Genomic DNA, 24,450 nt, shown 5'->3' with positions numbered 1-24,450 from the left:
GTGGCTCCCACTCTGTCAGCCCCTACAGACCCCCGCTGTGTAGGACATTGACCGGGCCAATCGGAATCCCTCTCCTACACCAACCACACTTCTCTCAATTATTATTCCTGGGTCCAGTGCTCTGAAGTGCCTGCCAACAAAACTCCTGAATAAAAAATGAAGTGGTAATTAAAATGTCATGAGATTTTCTAATAATTGCAGTAATAAGAAAAGCAGGTGCAGATAAATCTGTGAATGCAAAAGCCAGTACGTAATTAATCTGGCGCAAAGATTGATGGCCAGCTGCTTTAACATGTATTGCTTTTTTTTATTCAACTCAAACGCATATCAATTCCAGTGGATGTTCTATGCTTACCCACAAATATTCTAGGCCTTGTTGTACCTAAATTATCAAAATATCATAGTTGTGAAGTGAGATCACGCTTGCCGCCTTCAGTTAATCTTTACTTTCAAACCTAGAGCTTTGGGCTTCCATTTACTTTTCAGACTATGTTTACAATGATAAAAGTGAAACTTCATGTACCATAATTCAACACACTGTGGGTTAGAAAAAGGCAAGAGTTTCTGAAGATGTCATACAGGGAGGACATGGGGCTACTTGGCAACTAATCCATGTTCAGGTACTACCTATGTCTGTTTCAAAAGCAGGATAAAATATTCAGGGGAAAAAAGTCGGCACATACCTCCCTTGAAGTTTAATATGGTTCCGATTCTGTGCCTTCAGGGCTCAAGTGACTATATCATACATCTTTGCACTTATTAAGAATATTAAATCATTTAACAAGTGTATTGGATCTGCATGTTGCCATTTTGGGGACGTCCAGCTAATGGATCAAATACCTAAATATAGTTTTACGCAGTGAAGCGTGGCTTTATTCGTCTTCTCATGAGAAAATGTCAGTCTGTCTACCACATACAATATCAATGAGATATCTCCTAGAACACTTGAACAAACTAATCTTTAATCAATCGCTAAACAGAGCATGGAAGCATTGGAACTCGGTAAAGAACACACAAACTCAGTTCCTGAAGTTGGAGGAAAGAAGTACAACACTTGGGAAGATCAAATCTGCCAGATGAACTGAACATTAGCAGTTTATAAATGTATAAGTGACCTACGAGCAAAGACGCCCAAATCCGTATTTTTGTTGTCGCCTCAGACCTACAGTAACCAAGTGACCCTGTGCCATATGGAGACACTCCATTTTTTCTAATCTACAGCACGTTGCATTATGGGAATTATAGGTTTAAACTTTAAACCTATAGGATGGTATATCACAAGATTAGTACTGTAGGAATGAAGGACTGAAGATGTCGCACACAAAATTGGGTTCTCAAGTTGTCAGCAAAGAAGCGTTGCCTTACTTTAAATCAATTTTAACTAATCCTCGGAAGGGGTGCAGAAGGATTGTGGACTGTAGTTTTCAGAGAGCACACCATTCTCACTTTAGTTTGCATCCACACACAACTAGGCTAAGAGTAATGAATAGATGCAAAGTGACTCCATGCCATGGGTGATAGCTTCAGCCTGTCCTGTTTCTTCAGCCAAGAGCACTATTTTTGGAATTCTAAGCCCTTCCGTACATTGTTCATAACAAAATTACTTGTCCCCGAGTGCACAATGTTGTTTACCTAAAAGCCAGAAATGGTTTCCAGTATGGCACATAAGATGGAACTTCTTGGCAGCCAGGCCAACGCTTTTCATGGAAAAGTTATTAAATATGACGGATCAAGCCTACTGCAGAGCTAGGAGCACTAACTGAAGGTAGCTTACCTTGGGGCACATATCGCCGAAAAAGCAGTGATTTTTCTATTGCACTATTAACAAGGACTCGCTAACAAGCATTAGCGCTTGTTACCTTGAGTTAGCAGCCGTTTATTTGCCACTTTGCATGTCAGCGATATTTATCACTAATGACATGCAAAGTGGGCGTTCCTTCACACAACTCCATGACAAACACTCACTAAGACAGCTTTGGGATATTAACAAGGCTGCACCGGACCCGCAATGCGAGAATGAAAGCAGCGCTAAGCCCCCTTTATCGTAGGTTTTTAACTCTTGCTAAAAATACAACTTAGCCATCTTTTACATGGGAGGTAGATTGCAAGGCTAAGTCCAAACCTGCCTATTAGCAAGGTTTTCAGTATCGCAGGAAAATTATCGCTTGTTTTCTCACGATGATGCATGTTCTCACAGCTATGGCTGGATTTCATATCGCCTTGGTGCAAAGCTTTATTAATACTGTGCTACCACGGCGATGAAATCCAGCCATAGCCGGCAATAAATAAACACACGCTAAGCATGCTTTGCGATAATTAACGCGATCTGTTGATAATATGCCCCTAAATGTGCTGCCTTGGCTGGGTGTTAACCTAACCTTTGTTGGGGTCTTCAAAACTTGTGGTACACATGACGACTGGTCTGCATTTGGGAATTGCTTCCTTCCGGAAAAATGACCTTGACTACTTTGCCATTTGAATAGAAAAATATGTATTATCTTTATTGTAATAGTTGTGCAACTTCAAAGTCAGCACCACCTAACAAGGTCAACCTCAATTACTTGGATGCAAAATCTGACTATGCTGTATATTTTCAAGGACGTATTGCATTATGGGAATTGTTGTTCTTTTTAACATCGTATGAATGGGCTAAAAATCCCAAAATGTAGAGTGCTGTGCCCTAATGAGCCAGGACTGACTGAAAGTGTCATGCATGACTGATTGGCAGTAATGTCACTGAAAAGCTTCAATGAATGCAACGTGTTATGATGTCTAAGATTGAGATCCGTGAAAATTTAACTATATTAATTTCTCATATTAAAGAGGATTATTTACTGGTAAAATGAAGACTGAAGAAAGAAATGGACAATGCAAGGCCTGCATCTACCACAATGCTATAGGACCTCAGGGAACGGAAAACACACACCTGCAATAGCTGTTTTGTCACAGTGTTGCCACAATCAGTGCTGAAGAAGGATATTCACGAAAATCAGTAATTTCGCACTGATATCGATGAATGTTTCCATCAAACTGATTACTTTTCCCCAGAACCATTTTACCTGAAGTGCATTGGTGAAATGTTTCTGAAGGAACTTGCAGGGTTGAATGTTTTACCTCAAAAGACGTAATCCTGATCTGGCTGTTAAGTACTATTAGCGGATTATTGTTACTTATACAAAAATTATAAAGAGCACTGTAATACTGATCAAAAAATATTAAAATTAAAACTTATATCAAAATGCCTACCTCAAAATCGATCCTAATCGTCACAAGGGGTTTCTTTCTTGCTCATTGGTGGCAATTCACTTTCTTTAAATCTGTGAAAAAATAACGTTTGCCTCTGAATTGACCGTGAGTTGCTGCAATCCTACCTGCTTAGTGCTTACTCACTCTGTGCAGTAACATACTAATCCAGTGTGGTATACGTCTTTCAGTGTAAAAGATGTAATATATATGGCAGACCATGAACTCTAACTTAGTCCACTTATAGCATCCAGTATCCACATATGCCATTTGTATGTATTAAGTAATGTTTACAAACCAACACGTCACTGGTAAATAAACATTTCAATATATGCTATTTACACTCGTGAGGAAGAAATTGTCAAAATGATCAGTTTTGATTTTAAATCTATTTATTAAAAATGGAACTGGAAAAGTGTTGACATCAATTACATCATCATACGTTCAAGCTACATCGGTCTCCATAACCGGAAATGATGTGCTTAATGTTCAACAAGAACATAAATAAATAAACAAGTGAATACATAGAATTATTCAGCTTTCCTTTAAAGATACAGTTTGCTTCATCTGATTCATTATTATTCCTTTTTTTTGCAGCTGAGCAAGAAATGACTCAGAAGAAAACCTTCACTAACTGGGTTAATTCGCAACTGGCCAAGGTAATACTTTACTTATTAAGCATGTGCGTGTTGTGTAATGGTAAAAAGGGTATGCCTCATTTCTCTATTTTCCTTGCCTTTATGTCCCTCCCTTATACCCATTGGCAAAGGGTACAATGAAAGTTGGAAATTAGCTCCCAGAAGAGCACTCTTATATTATATTAGATTCACAATGGATCTCAGGAGTACTTCAAACAATTTAAGTCACTAAAAGAGGTCCTTGTGTGCTCAGATGTGAAACATACACATACATAATTTCACCCATGTGACAATTCCTGTATGGTTAAATGTAGTGCAAACATGCGTTTGTCATACTAACCTTTTCTCTCCATAAATAATGAAGTTGGTTCGCTACCCTGTAAATGCTTACACCTGTGTGTGACAGGAGTAATTTTTATGAGTACTAGCAAACATGCAAGCTTGTGAATCTTTACCTACTTAAATGGGTAGAGCCAGGAATGCCATGAAACGCCTGTCAAAACTAAGGGGCCATTTATGAGTTTGGCGGAAGGACCACCAGCCAGGGGCAGTGGTGGTCGGTAACACACCGCAAAGCCAGCGGCATCCCAACAGCCACATTACATCACCGTGGGGGTTGCAGTGTGCCGGTGGCGCTGTCAAGACTGTGGCATGCTTCGGCTCAAGGGGAGAGCCTGAAGCCAGTGCCTGCTGCACTGCTGCTCCTCCAGCAAGTCGGGCATCTGTTTCCATGCACCATGTTGTACATGGCAAACAGTGTGCGCACCAACAGTGCACGCATAGGGGGGGCACAACATGGGCTCTGGTCGCAATCCTCATGGGCTTATTCGTCCTTGGGCCCTTTTTGTGGCCCTTTACCTGCATTTTTGCCAACCTTTTCATGACAGTGTCCCTGCAATGTTTGTGGCCCTTTACCTGCCTTTCTGCGGACCTTTTCATGGTGGTGTCTCTGCCATTAAAATGTCGGCTGAAAGGCAGGTCATATTTCACCCAGTGGTACCCATGCCGGCAGCACCAGCATTGACCGCCGCTGTCCCTACCACTACGCAAACTCAGATCTTGGCATTGGTGGGGGACTGGAGGCGACCCTGGACCTCCAGGGATGCGGGTGGTCAGTCCGCCAAAAAGCGACAGTGGTTACCAGATCCCTGGGGTCATATTCAGGCCCTAAGTTAGTGTGGAAATTTCACAATACTGGAAGAATCTTTACATTTGGAGATACCATTTTTCAGGATAACTTTTCACTATTCCTGATTCAGTGGTTCAGGGTTGTGAATTGATCCTCACAAATATTTTTTGTGCATCTACAATAAATTTACTGCGCACATTGCTTTGAGGTGTGGACCTTTAGTCTGTTGAAATACCTTCAGATGCCTCTTTTTGTACCGGAAATTGGAACCACTCCAGATTCTAAAACACATGTTGAAGTTGGAAAAAAAGTGTTGCCTGTTATCACATGTGCTTTCATTAGATCAGTGGTGCAGTGGCGTAGCGACACCTTTTGCTGTCCCAGGTGGTACCTGCGTTTGCCACCCTGCGACGGACACAGGTAAGAGCCAGGGGGGATGCTGGTGATCCTTGCGTTTGCCTGCCCACGATGGCCACGGGTAAGAGCGGGTGGGGGGGTTCCCTCCCCCACTTGCTACGCCACTGCATTAGACACATTTTCTGATTGGTATTTGGGGTTGCATTACGATGTCATTCGTTATTGGAGTGTTTAGCACATTGCTGAGTCCAAATTACTTTCCACATATTTTCAGTAATGAGAGTCAGGTCATAAAAACTTGCATTGATAAAGGCCAATATTACATTGAAAATTGCTCAAATGAATCTGTGCAAAAATTAAGTGGAGTCGAATGCCTTCTCCATGTCCAAGAACACGGCGATGGCCTTCGTGTCCTGTTTGGCATGCTGCATTGTGCCCAAAACAGTACGTATATTGTAAGTTAAATTCCAGCTAGGTATGAGACCCGCCTGCTCAGGGGCGACCAGGTCAGGGGACAACAGGGCCAGGCGAGTTGCCAGCACCTTAGCATAGAGTTTGGTGTCTACATTTAACAAAGAGAGCGGCCTGTAGGAACTGTACTCATCATGTGTCTTACCCGGTTTTGGTATCGCAACAAGCAAAGCCTCCCTCATGGATTGAGGCATGCTGCCCTCCACACAGACATCGTCAAAGAGTGCAGACAGGTGGGGAAGAAGTTGCTCCTGAAAAGCTTTGTAAAATTCCACCGTGAGGCCGTCCACTCCCGGGGCACTGCCAGTGCGCATGGATGCTAGGGCTTCTAATATTTCCTCCTTCTCTATGGGGAGCATTAGGAATTATCTGTCCGAGTTAGAGAGCATAGGCAGGTCTATATGCTCCAGATGGTCCCTAATCTCATCCGTTTCCCCATCACTCTTTGAAGCGTAGAGGTCCGAATAATAGTTTTGGAAGGCATTACCTATCTCTTGTTCGTCAGTGGTGGTGCGGTCGTGAGAAGTCTTCAGCTCAGTCACCTGCGACCTCCCCCTTCTGCCCTACAGGAGTCTAGCAAGGACAGATCCAGGCCTCTCACCCTCTCCATAGGAGCGTGCAGTTGCGTATTTACCCATATGCTTAACCTCCCTGTCTGCCTCCTCGTGGTATTCCGCCAAGAGGGACTTTATGTCGTCAGCTGTGGTTGTACTGGGGTTCCTCAGTTGTCGCCCCTCTAGTGTCTGCAGTTGTCGTTCTAATTCTGAAAGCCTCTGTCTGATGGACTTTAGCACGCTAGAGTGTGTGGACATGGCTACTCACTCCTCGGATATATACCTTGAAGGCTTCCCAGACCGTGTGAAAACTATCCACCGAACCCACGTTGGTCTCAAAGAAGACCTCTATAGCTTCCACCAGTTCACCTCTGAACACTGGGTCGAGGAGCGAGAACGGCAGGAAGCGCCACGTGAAGGGGGGAATCGCCATCTTGGGGGTGTCTAATACCAGCAGCAGTGGTGAGTGATCCGAAAGTGTGCGCGGTAGGATCTTGCAGTCCCTAACACCACTCATCACCGTGGAGGAAGTTAGCCAATAGTCAATCCTAGTGTGAATGTCGTAGTAGGCCGAGTAGTGGGTGTACCCCCCCTGCGCCGGGTGCCTGTACCTCCATACATCCTCCATGTCCAAGCTTATGAGCAGTGTGCTTAGCAGTTGTGCCACGGCAGATGGTTTGCGATGTGGGCCTGTGGATCTGTCCAGGTCTGGGTTTAGTACTAAATAAAGGTCACCACCCCAAAGGACTTGTGCAGTACTGTGAGTGCGAATAATATCTCCAACAGATTGGAAGAAGTCTGGGGAGTCAAAGTTCGGACCATAGACGTTGACCACAATAAGGTCCACTCCAGAGCCTTTGCAGCGCGCATCCACATAGCGATCCTCTGTGTCTACCCTTAGGGAGGTTAATGTGAGCTTGGATTTTGGGTTCACCCAGATAAGGACCCCTCTTGCATGAGTCGTAAAACCCGCAGCTATGGTGTTGCCTTCCAAGCACCTGCTGCGTAGCATTGGCAGATGCGTCTCCTGTAGGAGGGCTATGTCCACGTGAAGGTGGTTTAAGTAGTTCATCACTTTACGCAGCTTGCGGAAGTCATTCAGCCCCCGCACGTTCCACATCAGAGCATTAAGTGTCATAGGGAAGGAATCGCCCCCTGTTTTAGGTGTGCTCAGTAGCGGCATAGGTGGTGTAGTGTATGATTGTGCAGTATTCTTGTAAGTCCAGCCTGACCAGTGTACGGAATCTGTGTGCAAGAACAACCCCCCCATACCACAATAAGACAACAAACAATTCTCCCCCCACCCACAGTCGACCCTCCCCAACTGGGCCGTGCAGATCCCCCTACCCTCCCCCCCTCCCAACCCGCAACTCTAACATGGTAGTCTCAATAGAGACTAATCAGGTGGTGTGCACGCGGGGGCCAAGGTTGCCAGGCACTAACTAGGAGTGCGAACGCACACTACTCTGGGACCTCCCTCGCCCCCACCTGCAGTAGTTTATAGTGTGCATCAATGAGGTTACTTCGACCCCCAGTAGGACTGTACAGTTCCTCAGGATCTAAGAATGGGCTCTGCAGGGTCCAAGTACCCCCGCAACTGAGGAGTAAAGAGTCTGTCCCCTTCCGGGCATCGGCAAAGTCAATACAGAGGTATATGGAGGCACCGGTGGGGACCACCAAGTCTGCAAAGAGTCTGATCCCAGCACAGTCAAATGTGAAAGGGACAACCGTAAGGCAGAACAGCCGCAAGGTGGGCAACAACACCCGCCCCGGACCACAGGATCTCAACCTTACCAAGTCGATCAGTCATCCGGCACGGTGCGGCTACTCACGCTCTTCTAGCAGCTCACCACCCTCCGCCTCCTCCGCAGGCACGTTTGCCTCCTTGCTCTTCTCTTTAGACCAGGTCTTTAAGGCTTGCTTCAATGCTCTAGGGTCGGTGAACAGATGCGAGTGGCCATGCCGCTTGACACGGAGCTTTGCAGGGTAGAGCATGGCATAGCCAAGTTCGAGGTCTCGCAGCTGGTGCTTCAGCGAGGCAAAGTGTTTGCGGGCTTCCTGCACTTTGGCGGTAAAGTCAGGGTAGAGTGATATCTCTAAACCCTCATAATGTAGAGTTTTTATTTCCCTCGCTTGTCTCAGAGCTGCATCCCTGTCTCTGTAATTGAGCAGTTTTGCTATGATGGGGCGCGGTGGGGCACCCGGGCGCGGGCGCGGACCATAGGAGCGATGGGAGCGCTCCACCACAAACATCGAGGAGAAAGCGTCGGCTCCAAGCAGGGTGGTTAGCAGCTTCTCAATAAAGAGCTCCATATTGCCAGTTTGCGTCGTTTCCGGCAGGCCCGTTTTTCGGGGGTTACAACGACGGGAGCGGGTCTCCAAATCTTCCGTTTTATCCTGCAACGCCTGCATCATCTTGTCTAATCTCTTATGATCAGCGCCCAACTCCGTCTGCGCCTCCTCTGCCTCAGTTAGCCTCCTCTCCGACATGTCCAGGCGCTCTGCGTGCTTATCAATGTGCTCTGCCATTCTGTCCATTCTGTATGTGAGGGCGTCCAGCTTTGACCCCAGTGACGACATGCTACTTTGCAGGCCTTTTTCCATCGCCAAGAGCATGTTCTTGATCTCTGCACCCCCCCGTCGGGTCCTCATCTCCTGCTCGGCGTTCTTGTCCGTGCCTGTTGCACTCTGAGATCTGGAGCGCCAGTGCTCAAAGGTGAGTTTGCTCTCCGTCTTGGCGCCCTTGCCCATTTTGCCGCGCAGCAGCCCACACACCAGGCGCTCCGGCGCGGTTAGCGCTTCTCCGATTCCTGGTCAGGATCGTCGACGAGGGACGGGGAAGGTCATCAACTGCATTCAATTGTAGATCAGGGGGTCCGTCATGCTATACCCCGTCGATCCCGGGGTGGTCACCTCCTCCCCTCGTCCCTGGTGTTGAGCGATGCTCCACGAAGCACCACGGTGTTAGACGCGCTTGTCCCAACTCGCGGCTAGGCCCCTGCCGCCTCTCCAGGTCTGTGGGGGGCTGACTAATCGCCCAACACCCCTCCGGCAACGCGTGGGTCAAGCGCCAAGGTGTCCTCGCCCTCCGTCGTTCGGCGGTGTCGAGTAGGTCGGGGTCCCGGTCAGGCTGCTGGACGACGCCGCACGTACCGTGACGTCGCCCGGGCAGCGCAGGCACTCCACCAAGCAGCTGATGAGACGGTTCGTTAGAAAGCCCTTTTCTTCGCCTCAACTGTGGTCCATGTGGAGGACTTGATTCGCCTCAAGGATGCAGGATAATTGCAGGATTGTTTAATAGCGGGCAGGACCTACGGGATCATGCAGCCATCTTCGCTGCCGGCAAGCTTCGCCCCCCCAGCAGTGTGTTAGTTAGTAATTGTGTAGGAACTGTCATTGGCAGCGCTGTCAGTGGCAATGGGTGGTAGAAGTTGCGGTGGAAACTTGCAAGGGCCCTGGCACTTATTTAGTTTTACAAATTAAGCACTGCTCTTTACACTCTGTAAAACAGCCACTTTTACAGCAGAACCAAACTATGATTTTGCTCTGGGACTGTTGTTAAGAGCAATCCGCTGTCTTCAGTCCCAAAGGCTTTCTAACAGGAGACCCATTGTTCTTTACAAATATATCCCTTACTTTGATCACACGTTGTTACCCAGTGTCCTTAATTGTTTCCTGACTCATTGTCTCTCCTTACAGCATATCATTTCCTCTGCAATCCTGTAACCATACTTTCTTGTTATTACCTCCTAAATCACCCGCCCCTTGACACATTAGCTTGAGGGAGGACTTTCAGAATATAGATTACATGTGCTGAATTGGAGTCCAGATCCTTCTCCATATAGCAGTAGGACCAAACCAGTCAGGCTAACTCGTAATGCTTTCGAGTACCTAGGGCCAGGGTTCCCTAAGGCTCTGGGACCAGAATAAAGTAAATTGCTCGGTAGAAAAATTGTGTCCCAAACCTTTTTTTTTACAAAAGTTTTACCCAGGATGACAATATGTTTGTAACAGTATTTTGGACTACATATATATGTGTGTGTGTATGTATATATAAATATATACACACACACAGACACACATACGTGCATACATATATCCCTAAATCCCTAAGGATCATTTCTGTCTATGCCAATAGTCCCACGAAGCTCCATAATTCTCCAAGACACTAACTGTAGTGACCTTTAGATTATCAGAGCGTGGGGACCTCCAAGAAGATCCTGACTCTGGAGAAGAATGATCAGGCTGTTCAAAATTACACTAAATGAGTCTCGCACAACTCTTCTGCTGCCCTAAGTAGTGTAAATAGTGTCACTGAAACCTTCTGTCTCGTCATTTCAAAGAAATGAAAAGGGCTTGAAGCCTCATCCAGCATCAAATGGCACCCATCCCACCGGTGCCTGAAATTATGGTTCACCACTTCACTACCCAGGCCGGTTAGATAATATGTTTTTCCCAAGTTTTGTTTTCTACGGCCGATATGCTGTCCATCTGAAGCAGGAAGTATCATTTAACCAGAACCTAGTTAGACTCCAGATCAGAAATAATCTTGACAACAGTCACAGGCAGTTGATTTATGTGGCAAACTCCCTTGGTGCTCACTTCCATTCAGTTCTGGCCATTCTATATCTCACCCCACATCTAGATGTCTCGGCATCTCAGTAACTATGACCAGAGTTTTTCATGTATGCCACAGTTAATCAAGAACTAGCTGTGTTCTGTGTAAGAAAGCTGTTCCTACGGTGAACCATCTTCTTGCACTGGAGCACCATTTAGTGCGCGGCGGATAGTGCATGGCGGAGATTACCTAAATAGTTACTCCATGAGCCCAGCCAACCTAGCTAGTTCATTCAGAGTCTTTGGAGCGCTCTCCAGATTTTTCTCCTAATCTCTGGAGTCTAATGATCTAGAAGACTGGAACTACCCTTCTCTGTATCTATGATGAACTCAGGAATTCCACTCATCTTTGTGGTCATGTCTGCTTTCGTCTTATTGGTAACACTGTCCAATTTATGCAAGTGATACACATCCATGATCTGCACCGGCAGTGGGTACCTGTCCTGTGAGATGAAATAAAATGATCATCATCTGGATACTGCTCACGTGCAGGTTGGCCACTACTGGCTTTAGCAGCTTGGTGAAACATCTAGCGACAATGATAAATTATCATTTGAAAGGCAGAAGTACATCCTTTTGTGACTCCAAATATGTTCCCAACAAATTTCCAATTTATCTATAACATGTCACAGACGATAGTTGGCATCAAGGAGCGTAGAGCAGCAGGGGAGAATGCAACAGAGAGACACAACACAGAAGAAAATACCATACAGGGCACAACATTTAACCTAACAGCTTTTACACTGCCTTCTAAGATTGTTCAGAAACTCACACTTTTGTTCTGGTTTGACTAGATTATTAATTGCATCTAGTATAATGGGGTGATCCAGTGCCGCACAGAACCTGGGTCTACAAGAATGTGAAGAATATTGGTTCTGTCGGGTACAGGATTATTAATTGCTCAGTTCCTTTTTCCCCAGGTCTTTTTGACGATGTGGCCCTGAGCAACCAACTAACAGATTGCTGCACTGGAAGTTAGCAACAGTTGTAAATCAGAAGAACATAATTTGTCAGAACCACCCTTTTCTTATCCACCAATCGTACTGCTGTTCCTTACATGACAGGATTTTGTTCAACGTCTGAGTGGAGAGGATTTATAGATTGTCGGATGGCTGCCTTGTGACCTTTGTGTAAGTCACTATCATCTAGGGTCTCGTCTTCCCCACTCCTTCTGGCCCTTCTGTTAAAGGGTATCCCCCGTCGCAAAGTCATACTTCTTTCTTTATTCTGCCCTATCATGTTGTGAAGAATTGACTTACCGCAAAAATGACAGTGGATTTTGCATCAAGGAAGGAGCACTTGAATGTACTACATTACTGTGCTTCCCTCAGAAGCTCGCATGTTTGCAGGCATCCACAATGAGAGTGGGGTCCACACCTCTTAGGGCAGGTGTTGGTTTCAATTGTCTGTGGCGGGAGCCCACTCATGATTATAGACCGCCATCTCCTGAGCGCACTCCCGCCAACTGCTAATCTGCAGTGCCTCACAAGCTGCCTTCCAGATTAGATTTAGCTTGTGTGTCACATCTAGAAAGAGTCCCTTCTGGGACATCTGGGACTCCTGAGTGCTACCCACCTGCTTCTCCTAAGCAAGGAGTGAAGCATGTAGTCAATAGTCAGAAGCTGACTGCCAACAGTGACTGAGTGTTCGCACATTGTGTGTACAACAAGGGCACCTGAAGGAGCGCAAAGACCTTCGTTCCACTCTGCCATGAAGCTGGATCTCTAAACATGGTCAGCTACGCAGCTACCCACACTGATTTGTAGAATGGTCTCGGGCTTTCAGTCTCCACAATACACTATGCATGTTCATCTGGGTAATGGACTGTGGGCAAGTCCAAGAAATCATGGGCATTTTGGTCCAGAGCATCCCGCCTCTCTTTCTTGCAATTATTATGGGCATAGACCATAAGCAACAAGTTGCGATGAATTCTGCAGAGTGCATTTAGGCAGGGCCGGACTTGGAACCAAAACCAGCCCCGGCAAAGTGCTCGGCCGGCCCCCCCTCCCCACTCAGGGGGGGGGTTGGAGGTGCCGCCGAGCTTTTTGGCGGGCCCGGTTTTCGGTTGATTTTGGTACAGGGCCGATTTTGAAGCTATGTTGCAAAAACGGCCCTGTAACAAAAAAGGCCCCCAGGGGCCCAAAACCGGCCCTAACCCGTGCGGTGCACCGGGGGATTGCCCGGTGCCCGCTATGGCCAGTCCGGGCCTGCATTTAGGTCTGGAAAAGTGCCCACTTTTCAGTGACATTGGCCATCTCTGTATCCATCCTGCTTCCCTGCTGAGAGAAGATGACAGGCTGGGGGAGTTAGTCCTACTGTGGTATTGCAGAGGACTCTATGTGTAAGCCCTGCAGTGCCTAGAAAATCCACACGAGCTTTCCCTGCGGTGAGCTAACAAAGCAGCACTTTGGTACACGCTTGAAAGGGTAGAAAGAGGCTTCTACAGGTGGAGTGTCTGCCCTGCCTCCAAATCTATATTTACATACTGTGAGGCACCAACCTCTGCCTCAAGGAAGAAAGAGTGGTTTATCCGGAGTTGCCTAATTGCTGAAAATCCATACATTGCCCCAGGGAGGCAGGTTCCTCAAACAATGCACTCACCTCCTTGCACTGCATGCACATCATGCACCAACATTGTGGACAAATACATGTTTGCACAAGTAAACACCCTAAAAGTAGTTCCAGATAAAATTATCAACAAGCAGCCAACAGTGCCTGGTCATCAGCATAGAAAGACAGTGACAGAAAACCCAGTAAATAGTCCTGCTCTGGACTGATTGGGCACAGATCAATTTAGTGGTTTTCTGACCATCTATTACCAGGAATACTAGGTAATGTAGTCCCCAGTTCATGATTAATTTCATTGTTTACTGCTGTTACTATAGCAACCATAGCAAAAGTTAAGCAGAATGGTTGCCTCGGGGCCTGAGATAAATTACTGCTGTGCTAAACTTCCTCAGGCCTGTAAGATTATCAGGACGCGGAATACCATCAGCTTTCTTTGACTGTCTGATAATGATTTGTACGTTTCCATAGCATAATCTACAAACTTAAATGTTATGTGATGCTTAGTTAAGAAGTGATACATATTACACAGGTCTGTGGTAATCTTTTTCACAACATAGGCGAGTGCACACAGATGTCTGCAGATGGCAAGCGGCCAACTGAACTGTGGTGGAGCTCAGACTCCGAGCAGGAGCAGCTGGCCTGTCTTTACTATGAGTGTGGTGACATTTCTAACCAGGAAGACACGTTTTGTGTGGTCACCATGTCCTTCAGTATTGCCGCCAAGGAAATAGTTTGAAGTTTGACTACCGATTAAGGGCAGAGGAGCAGGACCTGTGAATGAACACCACCGACAGGCAAGAATGCACCTTTGCCTGTGACACTTACTCAAGTATAAGGGTGTATTTGAGATTCACAGTTGCAGCACAGCTCACATTGCAGCCCCTGCGTGCAGCTCTAGCCCTGCATAGAGAAAGGGTTTGTTATTAATATTAAATCACTCTTTTGTTATTTGTTTTTGTCTTGAAATTAACCTGTTTTGTCTTGGAATTACTGTTTAACGTGTCTACATATTTTCTTTTGAGATTTGTACTATGTTTTGGGGAGTTTCTTCCAATAAGAGCAGCCTTTAATATTTCCTTGAAGCTGCCACTGCACATGCAACCCAAATGTTTTTTTTTGTTTTTTTTGTTCCTCATCTCAACCATGGCTAACCCGTCAGAACCGTGGACAGGGAAAAAAAGAGATGTGGAAAGTAGACATGCTGTCTCAGTGCAGGACTGGTTGGGGTGCGATCGAAATGCGAATCCGACAAGACCCTACAGCTATGTCATTTTCTCACCCAATCTCTGGCCCCTGAGCACCCATCGACAGGTGAATGCCATTAACCAGATTCCACTAATTCCACTATTGCCGTTACCACTGGCTCGTCCTAAAAACAAGGATAACAGTGATATAGCGAAGAGAGTGTGTCATGGCTTCATAATCATAGGAACTGGGGTGGAAAAAACAAACAAACAACCCAGCTCGAGTTATTGGGACCAATCAAGTTTTGACCAAAAAGCTCTTTTATCCGGTTTTCCAGCCCTGGAAAGATCCATTTTAGATATTTGTAGCATGGAGGAACACCAGTCGTAGAAGGTCGGGGGAGAAGCCTCTTTCCAGCGCCTGCAAATCTCTCGTCGCGCCGCCAGCATTGAGTAGAACAAAAGATTGTTATTAGCATTACGTTTTGTGTCCACTACTCCAAAAATTACCAGGCGGAGATCTAAACTCACGATGGAACCTGTTGAGGATGTTAATCTGGTGCCTATTGATTGCCATTAAGATGTTAAACGTGGGCAATCGTAAAACATGTGCGCATCCGAGGCTGCCACTTGGCCACAACGGGGACAAGCCACTGGTATGCCAGGTGAAAAAAATTTGGACAACCTCTGAGGCGAATAATAGGCCATGTGAAGGGTAAAAAGGTGGTTTCTACGAAGCCAGGCAGGTTTAACGATATCCCATAGAACATTGCAGGAGGTTAACCAAAGTTCGTGCAAGTTTATTGTAGGGAATAGGGAGCCCCAGAGCTGGCCTGGAAGATGGAATTCTCTGTCGATCTCCTCTAAAATTAGATTATAAAAGTAGGAGACCTCCTTGGGTGCTGGTGGCCTATCGAGTAGAGAAGATTCCAGTTGGCTACTTTCTCCTAGAGGTGGTTGTTGGCGAGGAGGTGGCCCTGTTTTTTGTGCCTGTGCCCAGCTTGAAATTTGTAAGAATTTTAATCTAGAGAGATTGGGGCCTACCATGCTGACTAGGTGTTCCCAGGAGAACATATCCCCTTCAAAAAAGAGATCTCCCCATGTTAATATACCAGCGTCTTTTAGTGGGCTTATCAATATATCTTTGGTCCAGCTCGGGGGAGCAGGAAGATCCCATATAGGAGATGTATTAGAATGGTAGCCTATTTTGGTAGCAACTCGAAGGTTATACCAAGTTCTTGCAAGGTCCTGCAATACCTTCAGTTTGATCTTCTTAAAGAATTTGGGGTCTACGAACTTAAATAAAAAACCTAACTGGTTTAGACCCTCACACTGCAGTAATGCTGTGAACATTAGCCCGATGCCATGATCTGCTGGAGTTTTGAGTAACATTCGGGCATGTGTCAACTGAAAGGCCCAGGCATAAATCTGGAGGTCATGTCCGGCCAAACCACCCTTCTCCCTACGTCGCCTCAGTTTGGTCCAAGCAATTCTGGCACTCTTATTCCTCCAGACAAATGAAGTGATGTCACTCTGCATCTTTGTTATCAATGTTTTCTCAAAGTAAAGTGGCAAACTATTTAAAATAAAAGTCAACCTAGGTAGGATAGACATCTTAACTAAGTTTGACCGACCCAGGAGCGATAAGGGAAGATGTGCCTAGGAACTCATTAGTTTCCTGCATTCTTTAGCCACTAAAGTAAAATTTGTAGAGGCGATTAAATTGATATCCTTTATGATCTTTATGCCAAGATATCTCATATTGTCACAGGGTTGCACAGGAAGCCCCGTTGCTATGCCATTCCACACCATGACCTCAGTCTTAGTGGCATTAACTTCATAGCCAAAGATGTTACCAAATTGTTGTGCTAATTTTATGGCTCTCGGAAACGTGGTATTGATATCAGAGGTTATGATCATAATATCATCAGCATACAGGGATACTTTTTTTGTCCAATCTCTATATCTAAAAGGTGTGATTTTAGTATCCTCCCGGATTTTTTGAGCAAATGGCTCAATATAGAGATCGAAGAGCAGGGGTGAAAGCGGGCACACAAATGTTGAAAATATTAGCTGCATAAAAACTTCTTGGGTGTTGTAATCTGTCTGAAGGAATGATTTGAGCTTTGATTTCCTTCTGAATGAGAAGTTTGGAAGCCCCGTTTACCAGCATGATTACTGAAATGTTGTCTAGAGTGAGGGAGTGTAAAAGGCGTTTGATGCAAAAATGACGTACAAACGTAAACAACAAAGGAGGGAAGACGAGTCTCATCAGTCAGTTGAATTGTGTGTATGTCGCATAGAAATACTCTGAAATTATCTAGGCCTGTCTGATGAGGTCATTGTTTTATTCGTGTATCAAAGATTCATCATATTGGAATGCAGGAATTGTTGGAGTTAGAAAATAACATATAAGAATGTTAGCAAAAGCACCATTTCAGGAAGTTAATTTAGACACATTTAGTGGTAAGAGATGGCCAGATCACCATATGATTTTTTTAAAACTTTTTACTCTTTGGCAATTTGACTATCATTTGTGTCCCATTTTTTCAAGGCACTATTTTAAAGAGAAGCAAAAAAGCCAGAACATTTGCCTGGGTTGTTAAGAATGAATACCTTAGTTTTAGCAGCATTTCACACTTGGCTTGTTTTTATTTGTTCCAAAGAATTACTGTTATAGATATTGTGTTGCTGCCCAGATTGGCCAGCTGGAAAATGATGCCCTGTTTTTTGTATTCTTCTCCTTTAAATAAAAAACTTGCAGATATTTTGTTAAAAAAGGGCAGGTTTTTACAGGTTTTTACCCTGTCCAAGTAGGGACCCTTCTTCCTGGTCAGGATAAGGGTGATACACTTCTAAAATAAATCCTGCCTACCCCCTTGGTCGCTTGGCACGAGCGGTCAGGCTTATCTCAGAGGCAATGTGTAAAGCATTTACATATAACATGCAGTAATACAGTGAAAAGACTAGAAAAGGACACCACATCAGTTTTAGACAAATATCCAATATTTTATCCGTGCAAACAAGACCAAAAATAAGCAAAATGAGGCTTAAAATACAGTTCCTTGAAATCAAAAGCTCCGTCCAGGGCTATCACAGCGTCGCGAACAACAAATCCAAACATTTATGGCTGACAGCGGCGTCGCAGGCCAGCTACGGTGTTGGAAAGACCTGAAAAACTGTACCTTTTAGAAATGCCGGGCGACGTAGAGATTGCAGTGAGCTGCAAAGAGCTGGCATTGGCAGGCGTCGGAGGTCGATGCAGGAGTCGTCAGGCCCTTGAAGTCAGACGTGTTGCAGATCGAACTCCCTGCGGTTGAAGTTGGGAGGTCCGGTGTCGGCAGGTGTTGGGACCACAGTGTGAAGTGCAGCAGTATGGCGTGCAGTGCCCTCATGTCGCAGTGCAGGCAGCAGCTTGGTGACGGTCTTTGGTGAGACCAGTGTTACGGCGAAGTGTTGCATTGCTCGTAGCGGTGCTGGCAGGTCACGGGGCAAGCAGCTTCTTCGTCGTTGCAGAAGCGCTGTCGTCGGCTGACGAACCGGAGTCGATAGCGCCGGCATCAGTAGGCCAAGGCTGCGGTGTGAGATGGGATGGTGCATCGTGTAACTTACGAGTGGTGCCCTCAAACTACGGAGCAAGCAGCGGCGTTGATGTCGGTGTGGAGCGGTGTCGTTGGGGATACCAGAGTGGTGACGTGAAGCGAGGTAGTGCGAAGTGCGGTACCCAAAATTTGCGGTGCAAGCTGCGGCTCGGTGGCGGTGTGGCAGTCGGTAAGACCAGGGTAGAGGTGTGAAGTGCGTTGGTACCCTCTGCGGTGCCTTCAGGACAAGGAGCCAGAAGCGATGGCATTGGTGGCATCAGGTTTTTTTTTTTTCTGTTGCAGCCCAAAACACACATTTCCCAGTGCAGCCCAGGTCTATTCAGCTCAGCTCTCAGTCATCCAGGAAAGACAAGACACACTTCAAGCCCTCCAGTGGCTGCCTGCAGTGAATGCACATCCCCAGCTCCTGTCACTCCAAAATCAGACAGTCAATATACAACCCAGCAGAGGCACATAGAAAGGCTAAGCAAGAAAATGCCCACTTCCTAAAAGTGCCATTTTCAAACACACAATTTAAAAACCATCTGTACTAAAAGATGTGTTATTACATTCTGAGTTTAGAGAACCCAAGCTCCATTTCTCTATCTTGTCCCAATGGAAAGTTATATTTATAAGATGTTACAAAGCAACTGCCGTGCTAGCCTATGGGACAGATAGCCTTGCAATAGTGAAAAAACGAAATACACAGTATTTCACTATCAGGACATGTCACACTCTCCAGGACATGTCACACCTTTTACATACACTGTACCCTGCCCAGCGTGGTAGCTTGGGCCTACCTGAAGGGTGCCTAACATGGAAGAAAAGGGAAGGTTTGGACCTGGCAAGTGGGTGCACATGCCAGGTCAACATGACAGTTTAAAACTACGCGCAGACACTGGTGGCAGGTCTGAGATACCTTTCAGGGCTACTCATGTGGGTGGCACAATCAGTGCAACAAGTCGACTAATAGCATTTGATTTACAGGCCCTGGCACACATTTTGCACTTTACTAGGGGAAACACCAATCCATAAACACAATTTACAGTAGGAGCACTTGCACTTTAACCCTGAACAGCAGCGAGAAAGTGCGCGGAGGCACTAAACCAGCAAAACGAAGTCCAACGTACCGTTAAAACAAGGAGGCCAAAAAGACAGGGGAAATAAACCAAAAGATGCCAGGTCTAACAGATGTGAACTCAACTGAATATTCCTGATGAATTAAAATAGGGAAGATTGAACACTGTTACAACCGCTGTCCTTGGCTGACATTCAGTGACTATACAGTGATCCATTGTAAAGCTCTTCCTGAAGCTCAAGGCTATGTTTACTTAAAAAAGAAAAAATCAATCTCTACTAAACAAACATTGAAGATAAGTATGACAAAGTCATCATGGTATTTGTGAGATGTAAAAGAATCAGAAAAAGCTGATGTGCATTTCTTTGCTCTTTCTCAAAGCTGTGAAGTCAGTTGTAAAGTCTACTCTACGAGGTAGTGAACTGTTTGGATTTCAGTAGATATTCATGGGCAACCAATCAGGTTTAAACAATCTAATTTTCTGTTACTACTTTTACCATTACGTCACTCCTCAGTGATCTCCGACCATTTCATTGGTTGGTATGTTGGTAATGTGGACGTACCACCACTGAAGCAACAGACATTTCTGTTTGTTTATTTGGTGTTCTGATTGAACATGCTCAAACACCTGCTATAAAAACCGTTCATATCTGGTGCCAGGCAATGATGTGAAAAGCCTTTATTTCAAGAAGAATACTTACTTAGATTGGGTAGTTGGCCTCCTCATCCTCATCTCTCCTGTGGACTAACCGATAACAAGGAAAACTGAATCAGCTACTTCGAGTCACTCTACTTTGGCCTGTCCAAAACATGACACCCCTTACCTTGAGGTCACAGAGAACCCACTGTAGGATAGCAACAAACCTGGTCGCTGTTACGCTGCCACACATTCACTCTCACTTTCTAACCCTCTCTGGCTCCTTCCCTTCTGTTTTCCTCTCTCTTACTCTCCCCCTCTCCCCGGTACCCTCAGGCCTGTCTCAGAAGCATGCTGCAGCTTAAGGAGAGAAAGACAAGTGGCTGCCTAAGAACCTGCTATGCAATGAGCTCCCAGCAAGCAGGTACAACATCCTCTTCCTCAGAAGAAATTTTAAAACCCGCCCTTTTAATTCTCTTATTCCAGCTCATACCAGGCTGGAGCCTCATATCGCCTGGGTAGCCTTTTGGGCGATTAGCCGCGCTTTATAAATCCTTATTGATTGATACTGGCCAGAAATTATTTTGAGGTGATCGAGTTACAGAATCACACCATACAAGTCTGTCCAGTTATTTTTTCAATTGAATGAACATTATCAGGGACAAAGCTCTGCAGCCCTTTTGTTTGGACTTTTTCCAATAATTAATACATTAGTTAAGAAGTGATATTCACCATTAAGAGGCAAACACATTGGGTTTCTTTCCATTTATGGAAGGGTAGGTATTTTCCCTTGAGATCAGTGAAAAGAAAATGAACTATATCATGATAAAGCAGTGTTAGACTGGACTGTTTACACCCAATAATAATTCAAACTCATTGGTGGCGTTACCTTCTGAAATAAAAAAAACCAAATCTGGTTATTTTTCATGATTTTATCAATTTTAATAAACTTCGCTGGCGATATTTGGAGCTTTTTTTAATTCATCCCCATTGATTAATTATTATATCATTTTATTTAATATGTGAGTAATGACTAGGTGAACATGAGTGGATAAAATAGTTTTCGCGATTCTTAGTAGAGTGGACATCATTATTTTTGACGTCATTAATATTTCTGAGGCTTTGGTTTTTAAGTCTTTATTATTACAGTTAGTAACAGGTGTTTGCCGCCCTTTGAAGTCTTTGGGCGCAGAAAATATTTTTCTCAACCTTTATTATTGTCATAATGATCCCATTTTCTATTTGTCTACAAGGTCCTATGGCCATTCTAAACGTTCATGATTACGTCAATTTAGCATTTTTGTTACATTTTCTACGAAATATTCTCAGTTTGATTCAGCTCAAATATGTATTGCTGTCTAATATACATTTGCTTGCCAGCAAGTCACCATCTGCAATCTCCATAAAACCTAAACTTTTAGACACCCATGAAATTCACCTTTCGTGGTACTATGACTACCTTTGAGTTGGGTAACAATAAACATCTGTTATTCAGCGCCAAGAGGACCTACTGGGTGATCGTACGCTTTACAAATACACGTTATCTTATGTTATGGTTGTCCATTTCTTTGTGCAAACAGTTTTTAAGGTGTCATTCTGGCTATGGTAGAATCAGGTGAAATTGTGATTATTCTCCTTTTTCAATTCTTTTGGTCATTTCCACTGTTATTAAATACACAAAAGATGACGTAATCATTGACTTATAAAAAAGTGATGGATGGATACGCTTAAATCCTAGTAATTATTTTAGGCACATTCTATGCCATAATTTTTACAGAAACGGTTCAACCACATGCAGCTAAGTATTATCTTTACCCGAAAGGAACAATTAAGTCTGAACTGCCTGGCAACATTCCGTATGATTAAGGCTGGTTACCCTGAATGTAAATAAAGTGAATCCCAGACATGTTTTAGCCTTATTGGGCCACAGCAGGTGAGGGGCTGCGCGGATGTCTGTGGTGCATTAATGTTCTGGACCAAGGCTAATGTGTAGTCATACCAGTGTCTCTTAGTATGTCACACTTATACAAAGAACAGGCATTTGTATAGCCAATAGGTGTCACCTATGGTTTTACTAATATGTTTAAGATATGTTGTACTTGTTTTTTTTCTTTGGTCTGCAGTAGTGTATGTGTTTAGCAAGCGTTGTTTGTAGAGGATGTGGAATAACGGCCAGTGCGCTGGACATTAAAGCTGGGGAACTGGGCGTAGGCTCTACATCCTATGATTCTGGGCACGTTTCTGTAAAGAAAATAGTGCTAATGTAAAGCGCTCTGATACCTTTGTTCGCGCTACATAAAAATACAAAAAAATAATAATAAAAAGAGAATCGCTTGCAGGTTTGAGAGGTGGGGAAAGCGAAAAGATGCATTCTGTAGAGTGTTTAAACACAAAAACGTGAGCCACCAGCGAATTAAATAAAGCTGAAATAAATAAAGCACATTTGGATGTGAGGGCGATCTGGCTGGAGTGGAAAGGGGGAATGAGGCGAGAGGCTTATGTTTTTGATCTGCATCTCGCTGCAAACATCATATACCAGATATGTGCTAATGGTGGTTAAAAAGGTGTTGGGGTAGCGCTTTGGTTTACTTGAATGTTGCTAGTTTAAACGTTTTCTCAAATTAATGCGCTTTGTCCTGTAATCCCAAGTCTCCCAAATACTTACTTTCTGCAACACTTGTCGCCTTCCTGAAGCCTGCAGGATGTGTGTAAATGTGTGACTGATGTCTTCTGAGGGGGAGGAGTTCTGATGCAGCTTCTGTGAAACATTTCCCTTTTTGTGACCTTCCTTGTCGTAGAACGTGTCCAGATGGCAGCTTTTAGGTGGTAGATACTTTAGGCAGCATGATGTATGTTCACCAGATTATTCCTTCTCCATTTCTGCATTTTTATATAGCACAACAAAAGGTATCGGCCATGAATCCACTCTTTATGTCGCTCGGAATCACCAGCAAATAAGCATTGGCATAGCCAATAGGTCTCACCTTTGGGACCTTATAAGTATTTAGTTATGCAGCACAATATCCCTGCTGCATGGCTAAACACTTATAAGGTCCCAAAGGCGAGACCTATTGGCTAGGCCAATTCTTGTTTTCTGCTTGCTAGTGCCTTTCCCATGTGGGATGTCTTTATGGCACTATAACTGGCATGAAACACCTTTGTGGAACTGATGTCACAATCAACACTAACTTGCAAAAAGCAGCACACCACAGAAGCAAGCACGTTCAACAATCACGCACGATGACCCACACCCAACAGTAAGCATTGAGGTACACACACAGACGAAAGCACACATACAACGGTTACAACTCCACTAATATAATCCTAGCACAATGATGCTCGCTTTATTGGTGCGTGTATCCCATAACCAGGCAGCAACCCTCGATCCAGCACCACAGAGTACTGCTACAATACACATTGCAGACAGCTTAGAGTGACAATTAACATAACATAATCAAGTTAATTTCATTCTGAAGATGAAACCTCTTGCTGTTTCAAGTGCTTTAATTCCAAAGTACTTGTTTGCTCCTGAGAAGTGTGGGTACTCACCCATTAAATGTACTGTAAGAGTGCAGAGAAGGGCAGGAACTCTCTCTTTCAAGTAAAAGAAGTGCAGGTGCTCAGTACCGGACAGTACCTGCCCATTTAAAACACTGCCTGTTTCTGACCACAAAGTTCCCCTTCACAGTTTCAAATGTTAGGAGTGTGGGGAACAACACTCAGGGGCCCTGCGTGGACCTGGTTTCCGCTGATAGCAAGACCTAAGTCAAATTGCAATAAAATACTGGATAAGGCTTTCCAGCGGAATTGTCAAAATGCATTTTGAAACTGTAAGTCTGGGTCTGCTTTCTGTTTTGCCAAAGCAAAGCATACTTTAGATCATGCGTCAATGATGTTTTGGTTTCTCTGTTTTGGTTTCTCTTGGGCTCCTCCCTTTGGGGAGCAGCACAGCCACATTTAAATACTTCTTCCGTTAGCGCTTGGGAAAGGTGTCAGAAGACTGAGAATGTGACGCAGCAACAAATAGCAAAGCGACAGAAGAGAAAGGGAGATAAGAAAGAGAGACAGCGATAAACGGAGAGGCACCGACAGGAGGCGAGAGATACCATGAGGGAGGGAGGAATAGAGAGAGGGGAAAACAGGCACAGAAAGGGTGATTAACAGGTACAGAGAGACATAAAATAGAGGTACAGAGAGAGGCATGCATAGAGCGAGAAAGCGATGGTCAGGGAGAGAGAATGAGAGTTCATGATAAGTAAGGAAGACAAAGAGAGAGAAATAGACAGTGGGGAGAGGCTGAGAGAGAGAGAGAGAAACCATTGAAATATAGAAAGAGATACCGAGATAATAGGGGAGAAATGTTTGGCGTGGAGCAAGAGAGAAAGGCTGCGTC

General features: G+C 44.8%; 1 protein-coding gene across 1 annotated transcript in view; it reads left to right on the top strand.

Moving 5' to 3' along the window:
• Window positions 1-24,450, top strand: part of SYNE2 (spectrin repeat containing nuclear envelope protein 2) — a 1,843,566-nt gene that overhangs the window by 168,013 nt on the left and 1,651,103 nt on the right. The window contains exon 3 of the mRNA XM_078660317.1: window positions 3,841-3,902. Coding sequence (XP_078516443.1) covers window positions 3,841-3,902 — 62 coding nt within the window. The remainder of the gene's footprint in view (window positions 1-3,840; window positions 3,903-24,450) is intronic.

Source organism: Lissotriton helveticus, chromosome 9 (genome assembly GCF_964261635.1).
Source record: "Lissotriton helveticus chromosome 9, aLisHel1.1, whole genome shotgun sequence".
Lineage (NCBI taxonomy): Eukaryota > Metazoa > Chordata > Amphibia > Caudata > Salamandridae > Lissotriton > Lissotriton helveticus.
Note: the sequence above shows the minus strand (reverse complement) of the source record. Positions and strands in the feature narration are given on the sequence as shown.